At 37.8% G+C, this 21,791-nt stretch overlaps 4 protein-coding genes across 6 annotated transcripts; all 4 read right to left on the reverse strand.

Moving 5' to 3' along the window:
- Positions 1 to 2,275: 2,275 nt before the first annotated feature.
- LOC117616321 (protein MEMO1) lies at positions 2,276 to 5,475 on the reverse strand. 2 transcript variants are annotated; one of them, XM_034345594.1, is made up of 8 exons: positions 5,238 to 5,464; positions 4,893 to 4,977; positions 4,679 to 4,747; positions 4,379 to 4,491; positions 3,929 to 4,040; positions 3,688 to 3,831; positions 3,128 to 3,302; positions 2,276 to 2,584 (listed from the first exon to the last, which is right to left on the reverse strand). In XM_034345594.1, exons 1-8 carry the CDS (start codon positions 5,287 to 5,289, stop codon positions 2,459 to 2,461), a joined length of 876 nt encoding a protein of 291 aa, XP_034201485.1. In that variant the 5' UTR covers positions 5,290 to 5,464; the 3' UTR covers positions 2,276 to 2,458. The 2 variants fall into 2 exon arrangements, with proteins under 2 accessions (XP_034201485.1, XP_034201484.1); XM_034345593.1 differs by lacking the exon at positions 2,276 to 2,584 and adding an exon at positions 2,663 to 2,959 and having other exon boundaries at positions 5,238 to 5,475.
- Positions 5,476 to 6,180: 705 nt separating this feature from the next.
- LOC117615547 (protein PHOX1-like) lies at positions 6,181 to 10,030 on the reverse strand. Its single transcript, XM_034344648.1, has 3 exons — positions 7,238 to 10,030; positions 6,909 to 7,157; positions 6,181 to 6,542 (listed from the first exon to the last, which is right to left on the reverse strand). Exons 1-2 carry the CDS (start codon positions 9,252 to 9,254, stop codon positions 7,009 to 7,011), a joined length of 2,166 nt encoding a protein of 721 aa, XP_034200539.1. The 5' UTR covers positions 9,255 to 10,030; the 3' UTR covers positions 6,181 to 6,542; positions 6,909 to 7,008.
- Positions 10,031 to 10,942: 912 nt separating this feature from the next.
- LOC117625916 (calcium uptake protein, mitochondrial) lies at positions 10,943 to 14,042 on the reverse strand. 2 transcript variants are annotated; one of them, XM_034357511.1, is made up of 7 exons: positions 13,595 to 14,042; positions 13,441 to 13,508; positions 12,797 to 13,020; positions 12,628 to 12,711; positions 12,316 to 12,529; positions 11,636 to 11,932; positions 10,943 to 11,404 (listed from the first exon to the last, which is right to left on the reverse strand). In XM_034357511.1, exons 1-7 carry the CDS (start codon positions 13,950 to 13,952, stop codon positions 11,240 to 11,242), a joined length of 1,410 nt encoding a protein of 469 aa, XP_034213402.1. In that variant the 5' UTR covers positions 13,953 to 14,042; the 3' UTR covers positions 10,943 to 11,239. The 2 variants fall into 2 exon arrangements, with proteins under 2 accessions (XP_034213402.1, XP_034213410.1); XM_034357519.1 differs by having other exon boundaries at positions 10,954 to 11,570.
- Positions 14,043 to 17,544: 3,502 nt separating this feature from the next.
- LOC117625930 lies at positions 17,545 to 18,700 on the reverse strand. Its single transcript, XM_034357533.1, has one exon. It carries the CDS (start codon positions 18,584 to 18,586, stop codon positions 17,912 to 17,914), a length of 675 nt encoding a protein of 224 aa, XP_034213424.1. The 5' UTR covers positions 18,587 to 18,700; the 3' UTR covers positions 17,545 to 17,911.
- Between the last annotated feature and the right edge of the window lie 3,091 nt (positions 18,701 to 21,791).

Consider the following 21,791-nt stretch of genomic DNA (forward strand, 5'->3'; position numbering starts at 1 on the left):
GAGTCCTATTTGTACAAGGATCAATACATCATTTAATCTGTTGGTTGCTGTATTAATCTAAAATGTAAACACAGCTGCAGAGCCACTTGCTGAGGAATAAACATAAGGATATCATATTTTATGTGATAATAAATGCAGAACATGGAGACAAGACTGGGTGCTCAAGAAAATCTTTTGATGGGAAGAAATCTGTGAAGAACAGGCCACTTCAGTTATAAATATGATAGGTCCCTGCTCTCTCGATCACATTGCAGAATCCACCCCTCTAGCCCCATTGATTGTATTGCATAAGGAGATCGTAGAGTTGCAGAAGCATCTGTCATTGAAGCAAGCATGCCTTCATCATGTAAGTGATCAAGAGGTATTGTGAGTTTCCTAAAGACTAAAATATTTTTTTCCAGTCTTACACTAGTTTCTTCTGGTGCTGATGCATATTGGAAACTACAATTACTGTCAGACGTGGCTTCTACTCTAATGTGACTTCTGTTAGTTAACCACGTCATTCTGGCCCAGCAGATTTTTGTGTGGGGTGCTGCTGGCTGGGAAAAACAGAGAAGCAAATTGTTGCAGATTCCAGATGGGAAGGAGTTGAGATCATTGTCAGATACTTACATCCAAAGTCACCGATCAAAACCAATATTCTAGATGCAGTTAACTGAAGAACTGGAGTCGAAGTTATGGGAAAAAAAGGCCATTCAAGTTTTCGAAAAATCGGCCGCCTAGGCGGGCTAGGCGGGTCCTTTTTTCATAATATATAAATAGTATAGCCGTGCGGCTATACTCTATAAATTACAGCGGCTATTCAAATTACATATTTAAACAGTATAGCCGGTCGGCTATACTTCTGAAAATAACGCCATTCGAGTTTTCGAAAAATCGGCCGCCTAGGCGGTCCCTTTTTTAAATAAATCAAACATATAGCCGTGCGGCTATACTCTCTAAATAATATATTTAAAAAGGATCGCCCCACGGCTGTACTCCTTCTATACTCTTTTTATAAAAAAAAATTAGTTTTTCCCTAGATTTTCCTTTATCGTAGTTTACAAAATTATCCATTACTATTAGGCCATTATTCGAGTTTCTATTGTCCCCTTTTGATTTTTTACTTGTTACCCGTATAAAGAATTCATCATTTTCCCGTTTAATACTTGTATTATACACATAAGTATGTATTTTTCAATAATACTTTCATTTTCCGTACACGTCTTAAGGACTTGGTGAAACACACACTTAAAAAATAATAATATATATTTAAAATATTTAAATAAATTATATAAAAATATTATATATTGGCCAAACTTTTAAGTTGTAACTTGCCAAATTTATTCCTATTTTTCCCGTTCCATATTTTACTAACTATGAAAGAATGTGAGAGGTTAAGATTATTTCTTACTTTTTGTAACAAAAATGCAAGATGGTGATTTTGCCATCTCTTTGCCAACTAGAACAACAATTTCAAATAAAGATTTATGGGTATAGTAGTAAAAGGTGGACTTGTAATTCTTCATGTAAAGTGTTGTTTGAAAAGTAAAGCAATTACCAAGACCACTCCAACTCATCATGCAATTCTCTACGAAAAATAATGTGTGTAGTAACATAAAATCTCTAGATAATAGAGGCCTAAACATAATAAGATCTCATCTCTAGATTATGTATGCTATGGTGTTAGGGGCAGTAAATTATATGAATCTAAAATAAATTCAGGACTCTATTGGAAAATTTGCAGTCATGATTTCTTGTAAGTTTTAACTATTCTTTCCTGCGCAAGGTTCATTCTTTCTTATGGAACGGATGTGCCGGGCTGCCAACCAGTGTCATTGACCAATAGCGACTAGTATAAATTTCGATCGACACCCATTTCTCACCTAAGCCCTAGGTTCACTCTCGGGTTTTGGAACATGGCTGGAAACTTGAGAATTAAAACTTAAAATCTAAGCTCAATGCCCTAACATATCAACCCTGTCAAGAATGGAGTGCACTTAAAATCTAAGCTCCATACCCTAAACTCTGTCAAGGATGGTGTGCAACTTTTATTTCGCTTTACCACCACTCACAGAGAGCCACTTTTTTGTATGTATATTGACAGGATTATTACACAATTCTGATGGGTTGAGATTGAGTCCAGATGATCTTGACCACATTTCAACCTTGTCACTTGAGCCAGAACTCACCAATCTCTCTTTGGCAAAGAAGAAAGGGGTCGGGATGATTGATCGGGATCACTAGTTATAAGTTTGGGCTCGAGTGGGATTGAATCTCTAAGAAAAATTAAAGATAACCAATACATGATCTGATGTGCAACTAAATATAAGAAATCGGAGGGTATACATTATTAGTGGCAATCTACAAGCAGGAGGAACCCTATAAGGGTTCATGAAATGCATATTTACTTGAGTTAAACATTACAGTCAATTTGATGAAAATTAAATTGCTTAATGTCTCAAAGGAGAATACATCTTCAAGCATCTACCTTTGCCGCTGCAGATGCATAACTTACGCTGCTGTCCCTCATAGTTTTGCACCGACTCGACTGCTCATATCGGAGAAAATTGATCTTTATGCTCGTTGAACAGTTCTTCAACATCTGAATGCATTGAAATATGATTGAAAGGGATGAAATAATGATCAAAACCAATATTCTAGATGCAGTTAACTGAAGAGCTGGAGTCAAACTTATGGGCAATGAAAAAGTTTGCTGTCTAGGTAAACTAAGTTTAATTCTTCAAAAGATGACCCTCGCATTATTCCCCTCAACCTGATTTGATGCCTCCAATATGTCAATATGAAATAGAAATAACAAGGATATCTTTAGGTTCCTTTCATTATATTTGCTGCTACTTATGATAGCTGCATCCCTCACATGTTTGTTAGCAAATGCCTTAAATTTGTCTCCACAATCCAGACACAGTAGTAACTGAATGTAACTGGTGTTTTTCATTGATAGGCATAGCCTTTCCAGCTGAAAAGAAGAATATAATCCTCAAACAGGTAAAAATCGCCTCCCTAATTTTTCAGGCTTTTACCCTGTTTCATCCTAGGGTGTCATATTCTCACATCAGTTATAATATGTAGTTTTTTTTTTGCCAAATTTAAGGAACAATATGAAGCCAATACTTAAGGTACTTACATGCAGAAACACACTAATTGGGTGGCGCCCACAAATGGTGTTATCAAACTCCAACAGATACTCTTTGAATGCATCTGGATTTCCAGTTTCTATTATATCCATTCCAATCCTGTCCAAAGCCTCAATAGATTTGTGTATGGCCCCATGTTTCTTGTCATAGTGCGTGTAATTAAATCTGAGAGAGAATAACAAGATCAGGCATGGTTAACAAGTATCAGTTCAATTTCAGTCATATGTTAAGAAACCATGGCCAGGGAAGAGAATTTGCAAAACATGCAAATATCATGTAACATGGCAATGAATATAACCATGAAATAGCATCCATGAAGTAAAATTTAAGTCGAAGCCAAGCAATGCAATAAAAGTCGTCTGTGTGTGTGTGTGTGTGTGTGTGTGTGTGTGTGTGTGTGTGTGTGTGTGTGTGAGAGAGAGAGAGAGAGAGAGAGAGAGAGAGAGAGAGAGAAGCCCAGAATGCATATGTAGATAGACACTGGCATTTTGGACAACACTCATGTTAGCTAACAAGGACTAAAATCTAGCAAACCATGAATGGAACATACCGAGACCCCCAATGACAAAAATCTGACGACACCGAGAAGAAATTTTGTGGATCATCCACATATTTGCCAAGCAACTGTCCATACATGGCTTCACTTTCAGCCTTAAGAGCACCAACGAGAATGGGTACAACTTTAACCTGGTGCCTGCATCAGTGTCGTCAAAAGTCAGCCATGCCATAAATAACTATTGAAGAGAACTGTGCTATGAACAAAATTAATAAAGATATATTGAAAAACATACCCCTCAAAAACTTTAGCAAGATACGGTAAGTGCATTTCCATGCTATGTTCAGCCTCATCAATGTGAATATCCATCAGTTCAAATTTTCCAGTTGCTTTTAGCTCCTGAATTACTGATAAGTGAAAACAAACAGAATGTTAGAAAACCACAAATTAAAAGGGATGCGTTAACCCCTATAAAAGAAGCATTTGGTAATTCATTGAGAAGATATTTTATGCATTGATTGAAAAGGGAAAATGAGCACAAACAATTTTGTGCTGCTTGAAACTGGCTGGTTTCAAGTGAAATTAACAATGCCCTGTAAATTTTGTTCTAAGTCATGCATGTGCCAATGTGGATTAGAAATTAATTAGTAATTGAAAGAAAAAAGTAAATCAACAGTGTGGAAGACCAAGACAAAAAATAACAACTCCAAGTTACCCAAATTTTTGACAATGAGATTCACACTACCTTCCAAATCGATAGTTAGGTCCCCTATGGGGGTCTTGTAAACTGTGGCTGTTGAAAGAGCACACTTTGAAGTGTAATAGTGGTGAGATGGACCAAGAAGGAACACCCGGGTACTGAACAAGCAAGTTTTTCTCACACATTAGCAACAATTTGACAGCTAATTGCCATACCAATCAATCTTTACAGGGTTAATTATGCGTCAAAGCACAATTACTAGAGTATAATCAGCTCGCATTATGATCCTACATTATCAAAATAGCATTAGAGAACTAACGAGAAAACAACAAGAACACAACTCACATGTTTGTTGGGTCTATGTTGCCAAATGCATAGGCAGCAGCACGACCTGAATATGAATAACCTGCGTGCCTGTAATTCCAAGGCCAAACAAAGAAAAATACAAACAAAACAAATTATTTTAAATAATAAAATTTCAGCTTCTTTTTTTTTTTTTAATGAATTATAAGCCAAAATGAAGAAGAAAAATAAGCAAAGCAGGTCTATGTTAACTTACGGAGCAATGACACCTCGGACATCAGGAGATTTAGTGAGCCCAGATTCTCTCAGCCATCCTTCAAGCTCTTCCGACAACTTCCTAGCTGAAATATGAAAAGAGAAAGAATAAAAAAGTATTTTTTTTTTACACAAATAATCTGATAAATGAATTTTCTCAAAAGCAACCAAATTTGATGACTTTTTTTAGTTTTATTGCCGCCGAAAAACAATTAATTCAGCTGTATTTATATTCAGAGAGGCCAAAGGCATCAATCAGAGGGGTCTCATTTTCTTGGGATTTCTCGGCAACCAAACAGATACTGAGGAGGGAATTAGAGTGTGTGAGAAAAAGAGAGATACTGACGGTTATCGGTGTACCAGGAACCAGCATGCGATGCTCTTCTGGCTTTCTCCATAGATGGAATTTCGGAGGATGAAGATGAGAAGGAACTGAAACCCTAATTAATAATATGTGCAAATAATTGAAGTAACAGAGAGTGAGAAAGACAGAAAGTTGAGACGCTTGTGTGTGAGCGTGTGTGAGTGTGTGCAAGTTGCCTTTCTTTATGGGAGAGCTTTGGAGTTTGAGTTGGAGAGACTTGGAGAGAGAGTGGAGTGGTGGTGGGTGCTTGACGTGTTGAAACAAAATTAGAAATACATTTTTTTTTTTTTCAATTTGATTCCGCGGAGCCAAACTTTTGTTGTTTGCACCCTTCTCATCTCACTCCTAATTTTCTCTTTTTCTTTTTTGTTTTTGGGTTATAAAGAGATTCCATTACGGTTTATCTTTCTCATCACCACGTAACATATCATGTTATTATAAAAAAAAGTATATATAATTTTAAGTATCAAAGATGAAAAAGTTTTTTATAATCACGTGATGAAAGATATACAAATCTATAAATGCACATGACAGTTCTCAGTTAAACCGAATTAATTGGTGGTCGATTCGAGTTAGTTTTTTTTAATTCAACCTTTCGACCAATCAGCGGGGAGATACAGGTTTATATACACTTCAGTGTGGGTAAGTTTTTCTCATCAGTGTGGACCAGATTTTTGTTTCGGCCTAGCCTGATCGATCGATCCAAAAACAGATCGAAAAAAATCAAACTCTTGTCATGAGTGTGGAATAAAGTGTTTTATCGCTTAAGTTATAAGCCCCGATACGAATTGGAAACGAAATCCCCAGCATTATGCAGGCTGGCGTCCAATGCCTGAAGCTGATGCGATGGTATTCTTCTTAATGCATGTCCAGGTAAGAGCAGAAAATTCAAATTCAATCAAATAGTTGGGGATGAACAGAGAGGTAAAGGAATAATAGCATTCTCTGCTATTGTATAACAATCGCAAATGTTACAACAATACAACTTACAAATGACATTATGATAAATGACAACAAACTTGGCCCAATAGGCCACAGCAAGCAGCAAAATAATGTTACCGCTGCTTATTCTTTGAATGAACTAATCCAATCATATACCCTATGCCCCCAAACCCTGAAAATTACTCTAAAGAATCTTGCAACAAAACGAAACAAATGAGCTCACTGGCTTTTTGCAACCCAGTCACAAACACTCAAATTCAAACAGTATGGAAAACTTTCTGTTTGCTCCCAAAGCAAACAAGAAACTGAACCTGAACACAAAAGTCCACTGACCGAAGAAAAGACCTGCAATCACCAAAAAGTAAAAACCAGAGAGGTTATGTTTCATTCAGTATGATATATGATTTTGCACCGACCATGAAGATTCAAAGAGGAATAAATCAATGTAAAACATAACCAGATAATGGTTGGTAAATTAACTACTTAAAAGCTAGAGGCATGGATTCTGAGTAATGAGTCTGCTTGAAAGTTAAAACTATGTCTGTCTTCGGTTAAACAATGAGCTTTCAACATATTGTGCGGTCTCAAAAATCCATGTAAATTCTATTACAATTCATCCATCTTCTAAAGAATAGCAAGAGCATGCCAATGTTAAATAGTTTTAAAAGACAGCATGATTATAAAATTCTCAAATTTAAAAAGACCAGTTACCTGTGCAACCACACAGCCTGTGAAAGTTGAACTAAGGCAACCTGAAGAATTTGTTTTCGTGGAAAGCCTCTAAAGGATACCCAACTATCAACAACAAAATTCAAGCATGCTCCAACATGGAATGAAGTTTCGGAACCCGGCGACGCAGCAAGGGCTCCAGCCGAAAAGAGGGAACACCAAACTGCCACCTCTTAGCATCATACATTTCATTCCACGCCTGTATTATCTCATCGATTTTGAAGCCTAAACCTGCATTTAAATGAAAATTGATCATATGTTTCAAATTCTAACAGTTGTAAAAAAAATTTGAATTAACATGTGTCTTTTACCTTCTAATGCAGTTTCATTGGAACAGTGGTTCTTCATCATCACAGCTATATCCGTTGGAGAGGCTCCACAAAGCTCAAACTTCTCAACAGAAACTTCTAAACATTCCTCCCAACTTGGTAGCCCTAGCTTATATTCCACAACAGAACGTTCATACAGCACGGTTCCCCATAAAAGGTATATCTGTGACTTCATATTTGCAGCCTGCTCTGCAACTTCATCAGCAGATACCTCTTTAAATAGGTCATCCAAACCCAATTTCTGCAATTGCGCTTTATATTTATCTTCTTTGGCGAGTCCATTTAGACGCCGCTCTTCTATCTCCTCCCACATCAGCATGCCCTTCTCCATGCTGTCCTCAGCCTTGTTATAAAGCTGAAGCACCTCCGAAGAAGGCTCCGTTTCTAGCTCAATCTTGCTTCCAACCGCATAGTACCAACAAAGCTTTGCTTGGTCGAACTGTTGTTGCCCGAGGGCAAGATAACCTTCATAAAAGTCGGGTTTTATTTTCACAGCTTCTTCATACCTACCCTCTGCCTTCTTATACTCTTTCTGTGCCCAGTCATAGCCAGCCTTGATCTGTTCAATAATGGAATCCCTTGAAGCATCTTCTGGAAAGGACACTCGCTTCCTTGCCTTAGACATGTGGACATTTCCCCAATTAAACAATGCCAAAGCCGCCATCTCTTGGAACTTATTTGCAGCAATGTCAAAAAGCTCTTGAGCATCCTCAATTGTTACAGTGTCCTCCATTGCCTCTGAGTATAGCTTCACTCCAAGCTCATGAAGATCCAAGTACGCATCAGAATCGAACCCAACATGGTTCTTGAATAACCTTGCAAACTGGATAATCCAGTCCTCAACAGAAGTAAACCTTTTCTCCACTTCTCTATCCTTTTCACCATCCCCATTCTCTACAACATTGCTTAGTTTTCTGTCTTCCTTACTCAGCTCCTCATCACTCAATCCCTCATAAATTGGTTCTTGATCAGGACTAACTTCTGCTATAAATAACCTGAGTGACCCCTGCATATCACATGATGATTCAGCTATCCTCAACTCATCTGTAGTAGTGATTGTAACCAAATCACCCTCTTGGTCTCTATACTTAACAAGAACACCCTTCAAACCAGGAAACCGATCCCTAACTATCCCCCTGACCAACCTCATGCTGCAATTCAATGGCAGTTTTGCCCACCTTATATCCTCTCCAAACACCAACTTAACTGTCTTTGTAACTACTTTTTCTTCCTTAACATGCTTCATAACCACTTTCTCTTCCTCAACATGCTTTGTAACCACTTTCTCCTGCTCAATGGTCTTTGTAACCGCTTCTTTATCCTTATCAGCACTCACATTCTCTTCCACAACGACCTTATCCTTCTTCTTCTCCTCAACTTTCTTACCCTTCTTCTTCTTCTTTAACTTCTCTTTCACCACTTTACGTAAGCGGGCAGCAGGAGGCTGCGGTACATTAGCAATACCAATTTCTTTCTCATCAAGAACAATACCCTTTTCACTCATCACCTTCTTCACGCTCTCCAAAATCTCCAATGCACTTAGATTATTTGGTTCCATACTCAAAACAGTATTAACATCTCTCAATGCCAAATCCAACCTATTCAAAGCCTCATAACACTGAGATCTTCTTAAGAGTGCTTTACTGTATCTAGGTGATACCTCTAACGCCAAATTACATTCGTTGATTGCTCGAGGATATTCACCAAGACCCATTTGCATATAACATGCAGCCATGCTGGTATGTAGATGAGCAACTTCAATATGATTCTGTGGGAGGAGTTTGAGGGCTTTTTCAAACTTTAACATTGCACCTTCATGATCACGCTTTTGATAAAGTTTGTTACCTTCATCTTTGAGTTCTTGGGACATGTTGATGAAGATTGCAGTGTCTTCATCAAAAGCTTTGGAGTTTCGATCTGAGGGCTTGCTCAGCTTACTGCCAGCATTCCCAGGCTTTTGTACCGCCTCATCTTTCTTCTTCCCAGTTGGCTTCCCCATTGATATTTCAAAAATACGCAGCCAAAGAAGAAGACCCCAAAAACAGAGCTTTTAAAGCTCTGGTTTTTATCTTATCCAAAAACCCTTTCAGCAACTCATAAAATAAGGAACATTCAAATAGTTCCCTGATAATTAAGCAAAACCTTAATAAACTTGCAGCTGATAAAACCCAATTCAAAAGTATTTCGAACTTTGATAAAATAAAAATAAAATAAAAAAACTCCAACAATTTAACACACACAAAATAATAATAATAATAATAATAATAATAATAATAATAATAAACCGACCCAGAAATGGAAGCTTAAATAATTTTGATAAACAAAGTTTCAATCAAAACACACTTCAGAAAAAAGCAATAACGAAAGAAAAATGAAAAACCCAGACCCCAAATCCTAATTCCAGAAATTAACTACAGAAAAAAAACAATGGAAAGACAACAACAAAATCCAGTCTTTTTAACCTGGCTGCTGTTCTAAAAGCTCCAAATCAGCAATTGGTGGATAGTGATCCAGAGACAAACAAGAACCCAATCAAAAGTTAATTGAATTAGAATGATTGTGCTCTGGAATTGTTGAGAAGAGACAGAGTGGATATCAATGGTGTCTCTGGCTGCAGAACAAATGCAAGGAAACGACACTTCATTTCATCCTGGAAGGGGAAGTTCTCTCTCCTAGGGTTTCCTGAACAAAAGGTCAACGTTCCAAAGTGGGGTGGTCGTCCCCCACCGTCCATGAGCGCGCGTCTCTCTAACGCCCCTCTCTTCTTCAGCCTAATTCGTCGGATTTTATGCCCATATTTCTTTTTCCCCGCCATTTTTCTTTTTATCAGTTTTTTTTTCCCGCCATATTTATTAACATTATTAAATAATTTTCTAGAATTTTGCACAAAACTCCAAGAAAAATAGAATTCAAGCCAGTAGCGTGTACACCACGTGCCTGAAGTAGCTGGGGCGTTGGAGTAGCCCCCAGTCCAGGGGCAAACATTCAATTGCCCAGCTGTACTTAATTTTAGCGTCATTAAGCTTAATATAAGATATAAAATCCCAGTGGGCTCCACCTCCCTTCTAGACGACAGAGCATATTCCACTAATCCAGTAAAAGAAGCACTATTAATTCCTCACGTGGATAAATATTTCTCTTTTTATTTTAAGGAATAGTATTAGGTTTTCTCTTCTCTTTTTCCGAAGGAATATTTATTTTATTATATGGTAAGCATCGGGACTACACATACAGCAGCAAACAGAAACCATCATCTATGGACGGCTGAACTCGTTTCGACCAGTTAATATTCGTACGTAGACACGAAATGACCTGTTAACGTACTAATTCACTCGAAGCGATACACTTCAACTCGGACATTGGTACACCGATATTGCCAGTTTCAAATTGTGTTTGTAAATTTGGTTTTGTAGAGCTTAAAAATAATCTTGGGATGTAATGATTGAGATGAGCTAGCGAGGCGTCTGTTCAGTGATGGCTCGTACATTAGTTGTGGTTATGGTCGAGAGATAATGCTGGGTAATAATGGTGCAAAGCTGGCAATGGTGACCTACATGTGTTGGCAGCTCACATGGGACTGGAAATTTGGAAAGAGTAAAGCAAATGCAGATGCTGGTGATAAATCAACACTGAAAATACATTTGAGATTATTGGTTTAAACGAAACGAAACAGAAGGAATCTGCGAATGAAAGCAAAATTGACAACTTTTCAGTTTCTTTTATTGACCAGCAAGCTACATACATAACAAAGGGTTGCTCGAAAAACATGCGAAACACACACAAAATGGAACTTTTACGTTTTACATTAGATATAGGGGCAAGAGGAGGAGCACATCACAACAGCTGAATGTCACTGTTAGAGCTATAACTTGTCTAGCTACTTACAGGTTACATTTTACGAATTTACAAGAGGATTCACCCCCTTGAGCTATCAAACCAGTATCAACCTAACGTTATCCGTAGGGTCCATGCAGCCAAATCTAATTAGTCGAGAACCATGATTCCTGTATCCACGTGTTGAGCAATGTCCCTTCCCCGTTGGTGTAAAACTCTAACAAACTCGGCTAAGCTTAAATTTCCATCTCGGTTCAAATCAAACACATGGAAGATGATTTCGACCACATTGTCAGTAAGAGACACGCCACAAACCTGATATTCAATCAACACAATCACAATAAATAATTTAGATATGGAAATCTGTTGCCTATGGAAGATAATCAGAACCATATGTCAAATTAGAAAAGAAGACTTATCAGTGACAACTTAAGGCAACAGTTCCAAAATGCTCTGTAAACTTCCAAAAAGTTCTGGTAACCTTGTCAAAATGTAAAACATTAGCCAAGGACCAATTAAAGAAAGTAACAAATAAGAATATCTTACATGAGAAGCAGCTCGCTGGAAATCCTCTCGTGTTAACATGCCATTTGCTTTTCCATAGCTGAAAAGGGCCAAAGATAATGGCTGCAATTTTTTACGAAGCTCAGCAAAACTTTTGAATTCCTCAAATGTGATGCGCACGTCTTTAAGATGTGGTTTATTGTTCAATTCATCAACCCGATTGAGCAAATTGCTTAAATGAGTCATGTCGGCAGAAGCAACCATGGACAAGGCAAAGTCCTTTGCCAATATGGTTCCTCGTAATTTATAGTCATAGTGAGCAAACTCCAACCTTACCATCTACAAATAAGCTCAGTAGTCAAATACAGTGTGCATTTTGAATAAGAACAAATTTCTGGGGTAAAATGCATTCCAAGCATACCATAAATTAAAGGATGCATTACGGCTTACCTCAATTGAAAATATATTAACCCATCTGCTATTGAAATCCACAATAAAAGTTAAGAGTACTTTTTTCTTTTGGGTGGGGTAGCCTAAACCTAAATGAGTCGAAGGTGAGGTAAGTTCTGGTATAAACTAGAGGTCAGGCAGAAGCAAAGCAATAACACTAGAGTGGAAGGATAGCACGCATATAATGCACAATTTCAATCTTATGCAATAAAATTGATGTAGTGAAATTAAACATTCTAAAATTCAAGGGAATCACAGGATTGGGAGCTTACTTCATCTTGTAAATCTCTCAAAAATTTGACAAATTTATCAAGTTGGAGGCAATCCTTCCCATCTTTACCAAAAAAGTACTCGACAAGCCCTCCATTTTCTACAGAACCGTTGACTTTTAGCCCAGTTCGAAGTCCATGCCTGTGGTTAGCACCCTGTCTATTGCAGGCTCGCATCAAAGCCATCACTTTCTTGAACTCTTCCTTATCGATTTCTCTATGTATGGATACAAACAGTCAAAGTCAAAACCATAGCGGAAGTAAGGAAGAACAAGAAGGAAAAAGAGAATAGCCTCAAAGTTGTTTAATACCAACCCACTATCGTCTGTGTCAAACATTTTAAAGGCGACATAAAAACTTGATTCTGGGATGCTTAGTAGTGTCACAAAGAAAATATATCTGTTACAAAGAACATTGTTAGAGGGGGAAAATATCCTTCATTGATTCATTCTTTACACCAAAGGCCATAAAAGCAGCAACTTACTCTTTAAAAGAAATATGCCCATCATTGTTTACATCAAAAAGCATGAAAAATTCAGAAGGAGAACAGCGCAAGTCTCCAGGATTTCTTTCCCCTCTCAAATATCCATCTCTAACAAGGTGGGACTCAGATGGAGGGAAAACCGGAACTACTGCCCTCATAAGATCTTCTGGCCTCATAAGTAACTCTCCCTCTGGCGTACTAGAGGATGCAAAATACTCAAAAACCTTCATGTAAAATAGCATATGTCATTGGACAAGAGGTAATTGTTCATTAATCAAAGCTCCAATGATTAAGTTTTGCTCAACAAAAATTTAAACTTGAGTGTCAAGCATATGCAAAGAGTTTAGGATTTGTAGTCAATAACCCCAGGGCATGAGATCTACCTCATCAGCCATTGTCAACTTAACTTACAAATACTAACACGAATCGGATTGTCATAGTTTTTCAAATTTGAAATAAACTTTTTGAACTGTATACTAGTTCTTGTAATTCTTTTCGACACGAGCACTTATTTTCTAAGGCTTGCTTAACATACTGGTAAATTTGCCAATGACAAAATATGCTAAATTAGGCGCTAATAAACAATTAAGCAACAGAAAATCAATAATTATATAAGCTCGTGTAATCATATTAATATGGATTACCTTCTCAGGCGGACTTCGCAACCTAATGCGTTTCTCATAGTTGAAGAAGATCTTTCTTCTATAAGCATCTGCAATAATCCAACACCAAAATCAAACAAACAAATACGATATCCAAAAGAAACTGAAATGCTCGAAGTAACTAGAAATGACTTGCCTCCGAAGAGAAACCTAGCGGTAATTTCGGGCAAAGAGAGTTTCTGAAGCAAGGAACTCGAAGGCTGATCCTCCAAAGTTTCTCCCGGGACCACCGTTGACCAATCGGCGAAAGTCAAGACCGAATCGGGAGAAGACCAGTAGAGAAGCCCGAGCCCCGAGCCCATAGCGAAGCCCGAGATCCATTTGAGGAAGGAGCCATAAGAGGGGTTTTGGTGAGGGTTAGAGTCGAAGCTCGAGGCAGTGATCAGAGACGAGAGTGACGATGATGATGGCTGTGGTGCGGTGGACAAGTGGCGGATTGAGAACCGCTGGTGGATGGACGGTGTGGATTTTGTTAGGGATTGTAAGCGGGACATGGGAAAAATTGCGCGAAATGTTGCAGAAGTGTGGACGGAGACGACGACGTTGTGAAAGTTAGTTGGAGAAGGTACGATGATATATGGGGATTTGGGCTAACTGATTTTAGATTAAAACCAGGGGCGCGCGCGCACGAAGTATGAAGGTCTGTCGGTGATTTGGCTATGGGCCTGAAAAGGACCACGTTTGATTGAACCGAGCCCATACATTTTAATGTGATTAGCGCTTTTGGCCCAACCCATATTTTAAGGCCCTAGCCCAACAAGTTTGACATGTTGTGCCCTAAATGGTAATTTAGACCCAAAATGGAAAATTGGAGATTTTTTCTCTCCCCTTTTTGAGCGTGAGCCACAACACATGTTTGAATTTGTTGTCCCTACTTCTAAATGATGGCATTTCTTTTTGGGAGAGTACTTCTGAAATGATTAAAAGCTTTTTAAACAGCCACAAGTAATGTTGCATGGACACTTCACTAAGTCTAAGTGTTGGAGTGTCGGACACTCAGACACTCGTGTACAACGATTAACGTCGTGTCCACGGTCAAGATACTCCTCATACACGATTAATACACTTTCTGGACACGGCTCAACTCATAATCAGGGTCAACTAATATGTTAATTTAATTATAATTCATATAAAATTAATAAACTACATTTGAAAGGGTTGGAAAGCTTGAATTTCACTATAACATTGTGAAATTGGGGTATGAACATCAATATTTTGTTTTCTTTTAATATATATAAGTTTTATTTTATTTTTAATTGTCGTGTCCACATGTCCTAATTTTTTGAGATTTGCCATTTTCCCGTGTTTACATATCCATATATGTGCAACATAGACCACAAGTGCTTATGATTGCATTTGATATGAAAATTTAAAAAGAGCTTATGAAAAATAAAACCACTTTTTAGAGAAGAACCTAATATATGCTTATTCATAAAATGCTTATGAGCATAAGTGTTTTCTTTATAAACTCAAAGAAAACAACCCGAAATAAATAACTTAGAATGTTTTACGTACTAATTTGTTGAATTCCTAAAGATCGTGTACCAACTTAAAATCAACCATACATATAATTTATAAGATTTTATCGACTTAACCCTTTTAATTATGAAATGAGAACAAGGGATCGGCCTCCTAAGAGCTAAGAACACAAAAATGGATGGTGTATATGTAAAGTTAAAGATTTTTTATGAATATTTATTGATGTTTTGGTAGGTAAAACATCCCAGTATGCACAAAAATACATTGGTGATGGTTCCAATTCTTAGACTAACGCTTGTGTGACGAGGGAAGGGCCACAACGCTAAATATTTAAAGTCATTTTCACAACTGTGTAGGCAAAAATGCTTTGACAGTTGTCAGATTCTAGCAAATTAGATTTGATTTTAAGAGTAAGGATGAGAGTTATGGGTTGTCGTATTGTTGAACCTTTTGGGGGACCATGTCGGCATGCCAAGCCTATAATGTCTCCATATAGTCGGCTTTGTTGTGACAAACACAGCCATTATCTTCTCACAACCCAAAAAGGGCTAGGGCTCATGAATACAAATAAAAATTAGTGCAAATTTACCACACTCATGCATTTGAATAATTTTAAATCACTTATCCCTTAACTCTCGTACATGTTGCACACGTATTGTGTGTACATTTGTATAGATTCATAGAGTAATTCAGTCAAAATGCATTCAAAGTGCATGTCTATGTCTTTGTTCATTCATGTCAATTCGATTTCCACATTTTTCTTACTTTTCGATTAACAAAACGGTTGTATTTTAAGAAAATATATTTGCTTCTTGTTGATCTTATTGTCATTATTGATATAGTCTAGACTTATGTCAGTAAAATTTGGTACTCTTCTCCTCAATTAACTTAAATTATTAAAATTCTTACTTAATAATTTCAAAGTGTTTAATGTAAAGGCAGGATTAAGAGTTTCATAAGAGTCGACTATTATTTTATTTTATTTTTGTTTAAATGTATGAACTTGCTAAAAATCACTACTAAGTTCATATTTTCTAAGTATTTGCACCGCGTTAAAGCACACTATAGTCTAAAAGTATTTTTGTCCTTGATTTAACGTATAAGAGGATTTCTATTACAATATTGATGATTTCTAGACATTGATGTATGTGAATCACAATAAATCAACAATCAAAATCTCCCGTACGTGTGTGACCAATTAACCGTAACGAACTTTTTTTATATTTTATATATAAAAAATCGAAGTAGGAATTGCATGTAAATCCTGCGAGTTTGCCTTTTGGTGTGTAGCCAGATCGAAAGGGCCTTAATTGGTAAGCCGTCTTGTTTGGTCCAATTCGAGTTGAGGTAAATTTATTCAGTAACTAAAGATAAGGCGTCGTCAACCTCAAACTCAAACATCTCGAGTGACCCCACATCCGTTTCATACAAGAAAAGAAACATAATATCATTTTCCTATTCCTCCCTTTCCAACGACGTCGTATCGTGGATGCCACTTTGACAAGTAATTCAATGGAAAGAATTGGACGTGTCAACAACCACCTCAAAAAAGTTTTGAAGATGCTTTCAATATCAAAGGTCTGGTCCACATTGAATTTTGATGGTCCATCCAACTCATTCGTCTTGCTTTTTTTTCCTTTTTACCTCTTTTGTTTTCTTTTTGGTCCTTGTATTTTCACTTTTTTCCAATCATGGCACCGATCCCGCTTGGCGCCAGATTAACGTAATAAATGCGGTCATGCTCTTTCGCCTTTACTTCCTTTTCTGCTCCTCCATCATGTCAGCAATTAATGGAAGACAGCTGTACTTCCTCTGAATTTCTTCATTCAATTTCCCCTAAATTTATACTTTTCTTTCTAGTATTGGGAATTTTTACTGTTTTACTTGAACAATTTGAGCCACACACTCTTCACAGTAACTTTTCTTCATAAGAGTAAATATTTGTGTTATTTAACTGAGATTTTTTTCTTTTATTTTATGCTTTAAATGAGATTTTTTCTTTTTGTGCAAATAGTCATATAATATATCTTTTCAAGTCAGGAGTGTTGTAGAAGGTTCATTTGTCTATTTCGTCCATGGCTTCCACAATTGAGTTCAAGGTCATATTTTTCAAATTTCATAGCCTTCAAAAGTCCATGAAAATTAGTCAATAACTTCACACCTGCACAGAACCGCCAAAAACAAAAACAAAAAGTTCGAAATTTTCAAACCAAAGCAACAAAAAAGTAAGCAAGTCTACAATATAACAAATAATAAACACAACACAAATAGTATTAACAAACAATAATAATTAATGGAAAAAGAAAGAATATACCTCGCAAAAAGAGTAACGCAACCTTGTAAAGCAATACGGCTGACTGAACGGAACACACATAACGTAACACTGTAACGGTGATGATGACGGCCAACGGAACCCATGACACTGAACTGAACGGAACGGACGGTGACGGAAACGGGAAACATAACGTATAACCCCAAATGCTGCACACACAAATGGAATGAACGGCTGTGTCACAAAACCAAACTGAACCAAGTCTATGCAACTTCTGAATGCAAATTATTACTCTCTTAATTTTCCTTAATCCAGTTTTAATTGGGAGATTTGTATAGGGAAAAGATTAAATGTCCGACAACTGTCCTTCCAATTTTCCATAGAAAATCATATCATTCAACTGTACAATATGGAGTTTCTCTTTCACAGTGTTTCGGCGTGACGCTCCGTATCCCAGAGCGCAAACTCGCCGGCTCGACTCGGCGCCTCCGCTTCGTGACTCGCCCGAGTTGAGTTGACCTCAGCTAAAACCGTCGGATCAGCTCGGATCGATAGCGGCGGGGCTGTGTGGCTCCGAGTTGACTCACCGGGTTCAAAGATCGTAAACAATGAAGTAATTACCGGAAATTAACCAACCTGACCTGTATCTTTCTGTTACTCTGTAAAACAAAATCAGAGAGATCATCGCCAATAGTAACTCAGTCACTTGTCGGCGGTGGACATGGCCGAGAGCCGGCTCGGCCTCGGCTGGAAGCCGGCTCTTCGCCTCTGCTGGTGGGCGCAAGGGCGGATCAAAGCGGTTAAGGCTCGCTTCACCCACTCACCTTCGACTCCACCGATACGAACCAGCGAGTTCGTCATAGCAGATCTGCGCATGTTCAGCCTGTTCGTCGGATATGGAGCTGCGTTGTGACCTCCACCGATGTTCTTGTGAAGGCTGCAGCGAAACGACCCCGGATGCGACGTCGGCGAGCACATACAGGTCTTCTTAGGCATCGAGATCGGGCCATTTTTCTTCGAAACGGTGATGGATCGATTCGAGTGGTTCGGAGAGATCGAACGGTGGTCGATGGAGAAGCGGACGGATGGAGAAGGGGCGGAGGAGGTGTACAGGTTGACACGAGTCGGGGAAGCGGATCGGTGGTGATGGTGGTGGTTGATCTGCTGATTGTAGTAGTAGTGGTCCTTGTGGTGGCTGAAGAAGGCGGAGGCCGGAGATGAAAAGCTAGAGCTTGTGGACGAAGCAAAGCCCGAAGCGGAAGATGAGATGGAGGCATTCGAGGCTGTGTAAAACCTTCCGGAAGGTGAGAGCGAGCGAAGAACTGGTCCGCTTGACCTGGTTCTCGCTCTCGATGATGAAGACGATGGGGTAGCCATTGGAGTGTGTTTAGATAGAGAAAGCAACAGATCTAGGAAGAGAGAAGAGAGAGAGAGAGAGAGAGAGAGAGAGAGAGATTGTTTTTTCCCCTAAGGGCCCCTAAGGGCGTTTGGTTTGGCAAACCTAACGAGTCTCAAGGGCCGTTTTTATAGATAAGTTGAGTGCCGGTGGATGGTAATTCGGTTGAAGATTAGGGGTGGTTTGGGGTTTTCGGTTTACCACGTTTGGTGGTTTTTCTAGGCGTTGGGAATCTTATCCAACGGCTGGAGTGATAGGGACTGCGGGAAGAGGACGAAAGTTGGAGCCGCTTGTCCAACAGCTTTTACTGGGGCCAGTGCAGAGAGCTTGCCACGTATAAATTCTTTGGGAAACGCCAGAACTGAAAGTACGAGAAACCCAATTATGTTCTCTTAATTACGGCTTGCCATTGGCTTGTTCTTCGTGTAATGCCTTAAGTGACCCGGACTTTTGGGTTTTATGCCCCTAGGTCCTTAGGATGATTATTTTTCTATTTATGAGAATCTGTATATTTTACTTTATTTTAATAAGAAGACTGGTAGTTTTCTCAAGGAAGTTTCTTTTTCTTTTCAAACTTTGGTATGGAATATAAAAAACAAAATAAAATAAAAGTGACTAGAATGTGCTAATTATGGAGTTGGTCTTTTTAGGTTGAATTTCAATTTCATTTACTTCGGTGAGTGGCTCTGTTTTTCCAAAATCTGAGCATTTTTTCTCACTACATTAACTAAAGATAAATGCTAATATGTCTCATTATTAATCATAGTTAACTTTTGTGTGAGAATAAATAATTAAAAATTAAAAAGGGCCCACAGCCCACCCCGACTCTTCTCTCTCTCTTTCTCCTCTTCCTCGCGCTCTGTATCTCTCCCTCGCGTCAAATTCAGCTTTACTTATCCATGGATTGAGCAGGGCAGGGATAATTTGTCCTCTTGTTCATGATTTATATGCAGTGACTTTTTTTTTTTTTTTTTTTTGGTAACAAAGAGGGCTAAGCCCAGACAACAACTGAACATAAATCAATGACTTCAGAGAGTGGTTTTCATTAGGATAAATTTGCACTCAATTTATTAGGCGAAGAGTGAGAGAGTGAGAGAGAGTCAGGGAGAGATTGCGGGGGAGGGAATCGAGGTGTGTACTGGGCTGCCGGCCCTTTTTCAAATTTTTTTATTTTTTCTTCCATACACCTTTAATTAATATGATAAGTAAAATTACTCTCATTTAATTAATATAATGAACAAAAATGCTCCCATTCGTTTGATTCTTCTTTTCTTTGCCATATTTGTTTTGGCTCTTATCTTTGTTTAGAGAAATTGCAATCTTCTTATTCACTCAAAGAATCAAGAAATAAATCTTATAAGAGGAATAAATAAATAATCATACACGTAGGGTTGGATCATGAAATGGGTTCAGTTAAACAAATAACAACGTTGATATCATAGGATTACGAAAATATGGTATTTATGTCAACGGAGTCTAGTCCAGTGAAAAATTATCTTAACTTGTAAATTAGTGGTCTCAAGTTCAAACTCTCATGGCACAATAGTGTGTGTGAGATACCTCATCCCCTTTGTAGTTTAAACTATCACTTGTATTTTTAAAAAATTGAAAAAAAGCTACCTATTTGAGTTAAATTATAACAAACTAAGCTCAAATGGTGAGGTGATGTGAGGTGAAGATAGATGTGTGACATTTGTACAACAAAATTATCCAGATAGGACCAATCAACTGGATCAGTACTGTTGAGTTGGTTCAGTTGTTGGTTTACAAATTTGAAATCGGTAGTTTTCCATGCGTTAGTATTCCATTGGCTTCCCTGATCACTTATTATACACTTGCTCATATTAGATCACTCCACCACATCAGATTTAGATCTTAGATCTTAAATTTTGAAACCTTAATCTTGTTTTCCTCTGTTGCTCTATATTGTAGTCAATACTCCTCACTTTTATCAACTGTCACAGTTATATCGAGTCTCATCGAATTTCAACAGATTTCATAACACTGAACCATAACAAACCATTATTTTTTAGATGAAAAAATAGTGATTATAACAGATTTAGTTTTCAATTTTTTCACAGTAACCCCAAAAAAGGCCAAACTTGTGGAGTGTGACGGGTCTCTACATATTTTGCTTGTACTTAATTTTTTCTGATTATACTAGAAATCGTATAAGAACTCGTTATAATTGGATTTATTGTATTATTTCATCAACGATGTTGGGTCAGCTGAAAGCAGAAGAAAAGAAGAATATTATGCCCACTTTCTTTTAGTAGTAAGGGAACTCCCCTTTCGATTTGAACTGAATTCCAGGGTTTCTTTTCCCACTGAGCTACTCTAGTTGAACTTTATTTCCCTACTGAACTTGCTATCTTAACCCCAAGTTGTTTTGGATGATCCACAAGTCACAATTAAGTAGATTGAACAATTTTTGACCAATTTGAATCCTCCCGTCCTTACAATTTCATGTAGTCCAATAATATTTCGAAACATGTCATTTACTTTAACAATACTTCTTAAGTATGCAACTAAACATATATTCTCTATTTATTATTGTTAACCCAACAATGACACGTTTCCTAGTAGTTATTGAGTGTGGAAACGAGAATCCAAAGTCGCGCCCTATGATCAAATCGGACCACAAGAACTAGCGTATCCTCACTTGATTCAAATTGGACCAAACTTTGATGTGGTATGGCGGGCTGGCCCAAGTCATGCCCCATGTCATGGCTCTTTCTTGACTAAGTATTATTAAGTATTTTCAATTTTATAATGTGTATGCTATAAACTATAAAAATAAGTAACGGTGCTTGTACGGATATCAAGAGAAGTCTATATATAGCTCCATTTCCAATTCCCCATGTGATCGCCTATTGACCGTTGGATGTTTAAATGGCTGCTTTCCCAGACCAATTCAAATTATATTGGTCAAATACGTCTTATGATTGGAGGGGTTCCTATTTTGCCGGCAAAACATAAAACAAGAGAGAGCAGCGATTTCATTGACGGTCTAATTTATTTTGGGGTAACTTAATTTGCACACATTTTGTCAATGGGCCGCCGTACTATTGTGGAAAAGTATGTTTGGCCTAATACCAGTGTTCGTATATTTTGAAACTCTTTAATATCAGTGTGCGTGAGTAAATTCTCCTCCCTCTTTATACTTTTTGACAAAAAAAAACAACA

The sequence above is a fragment of the Prunus dulcis genome, chromosome 1, assembly GCF_902201215.1.
Source record: "Prunus dulcis chromosome 1, ALMONDv2, whole genome shotgun sequence".
NCBI classification, from domain to species: domain Eukaryota; kingdom Viridiplantae; phylum Streptophyta; class Magnoliopsida; order Rosales; family Rosaceae; genus Prunus; species Prunus dulcis.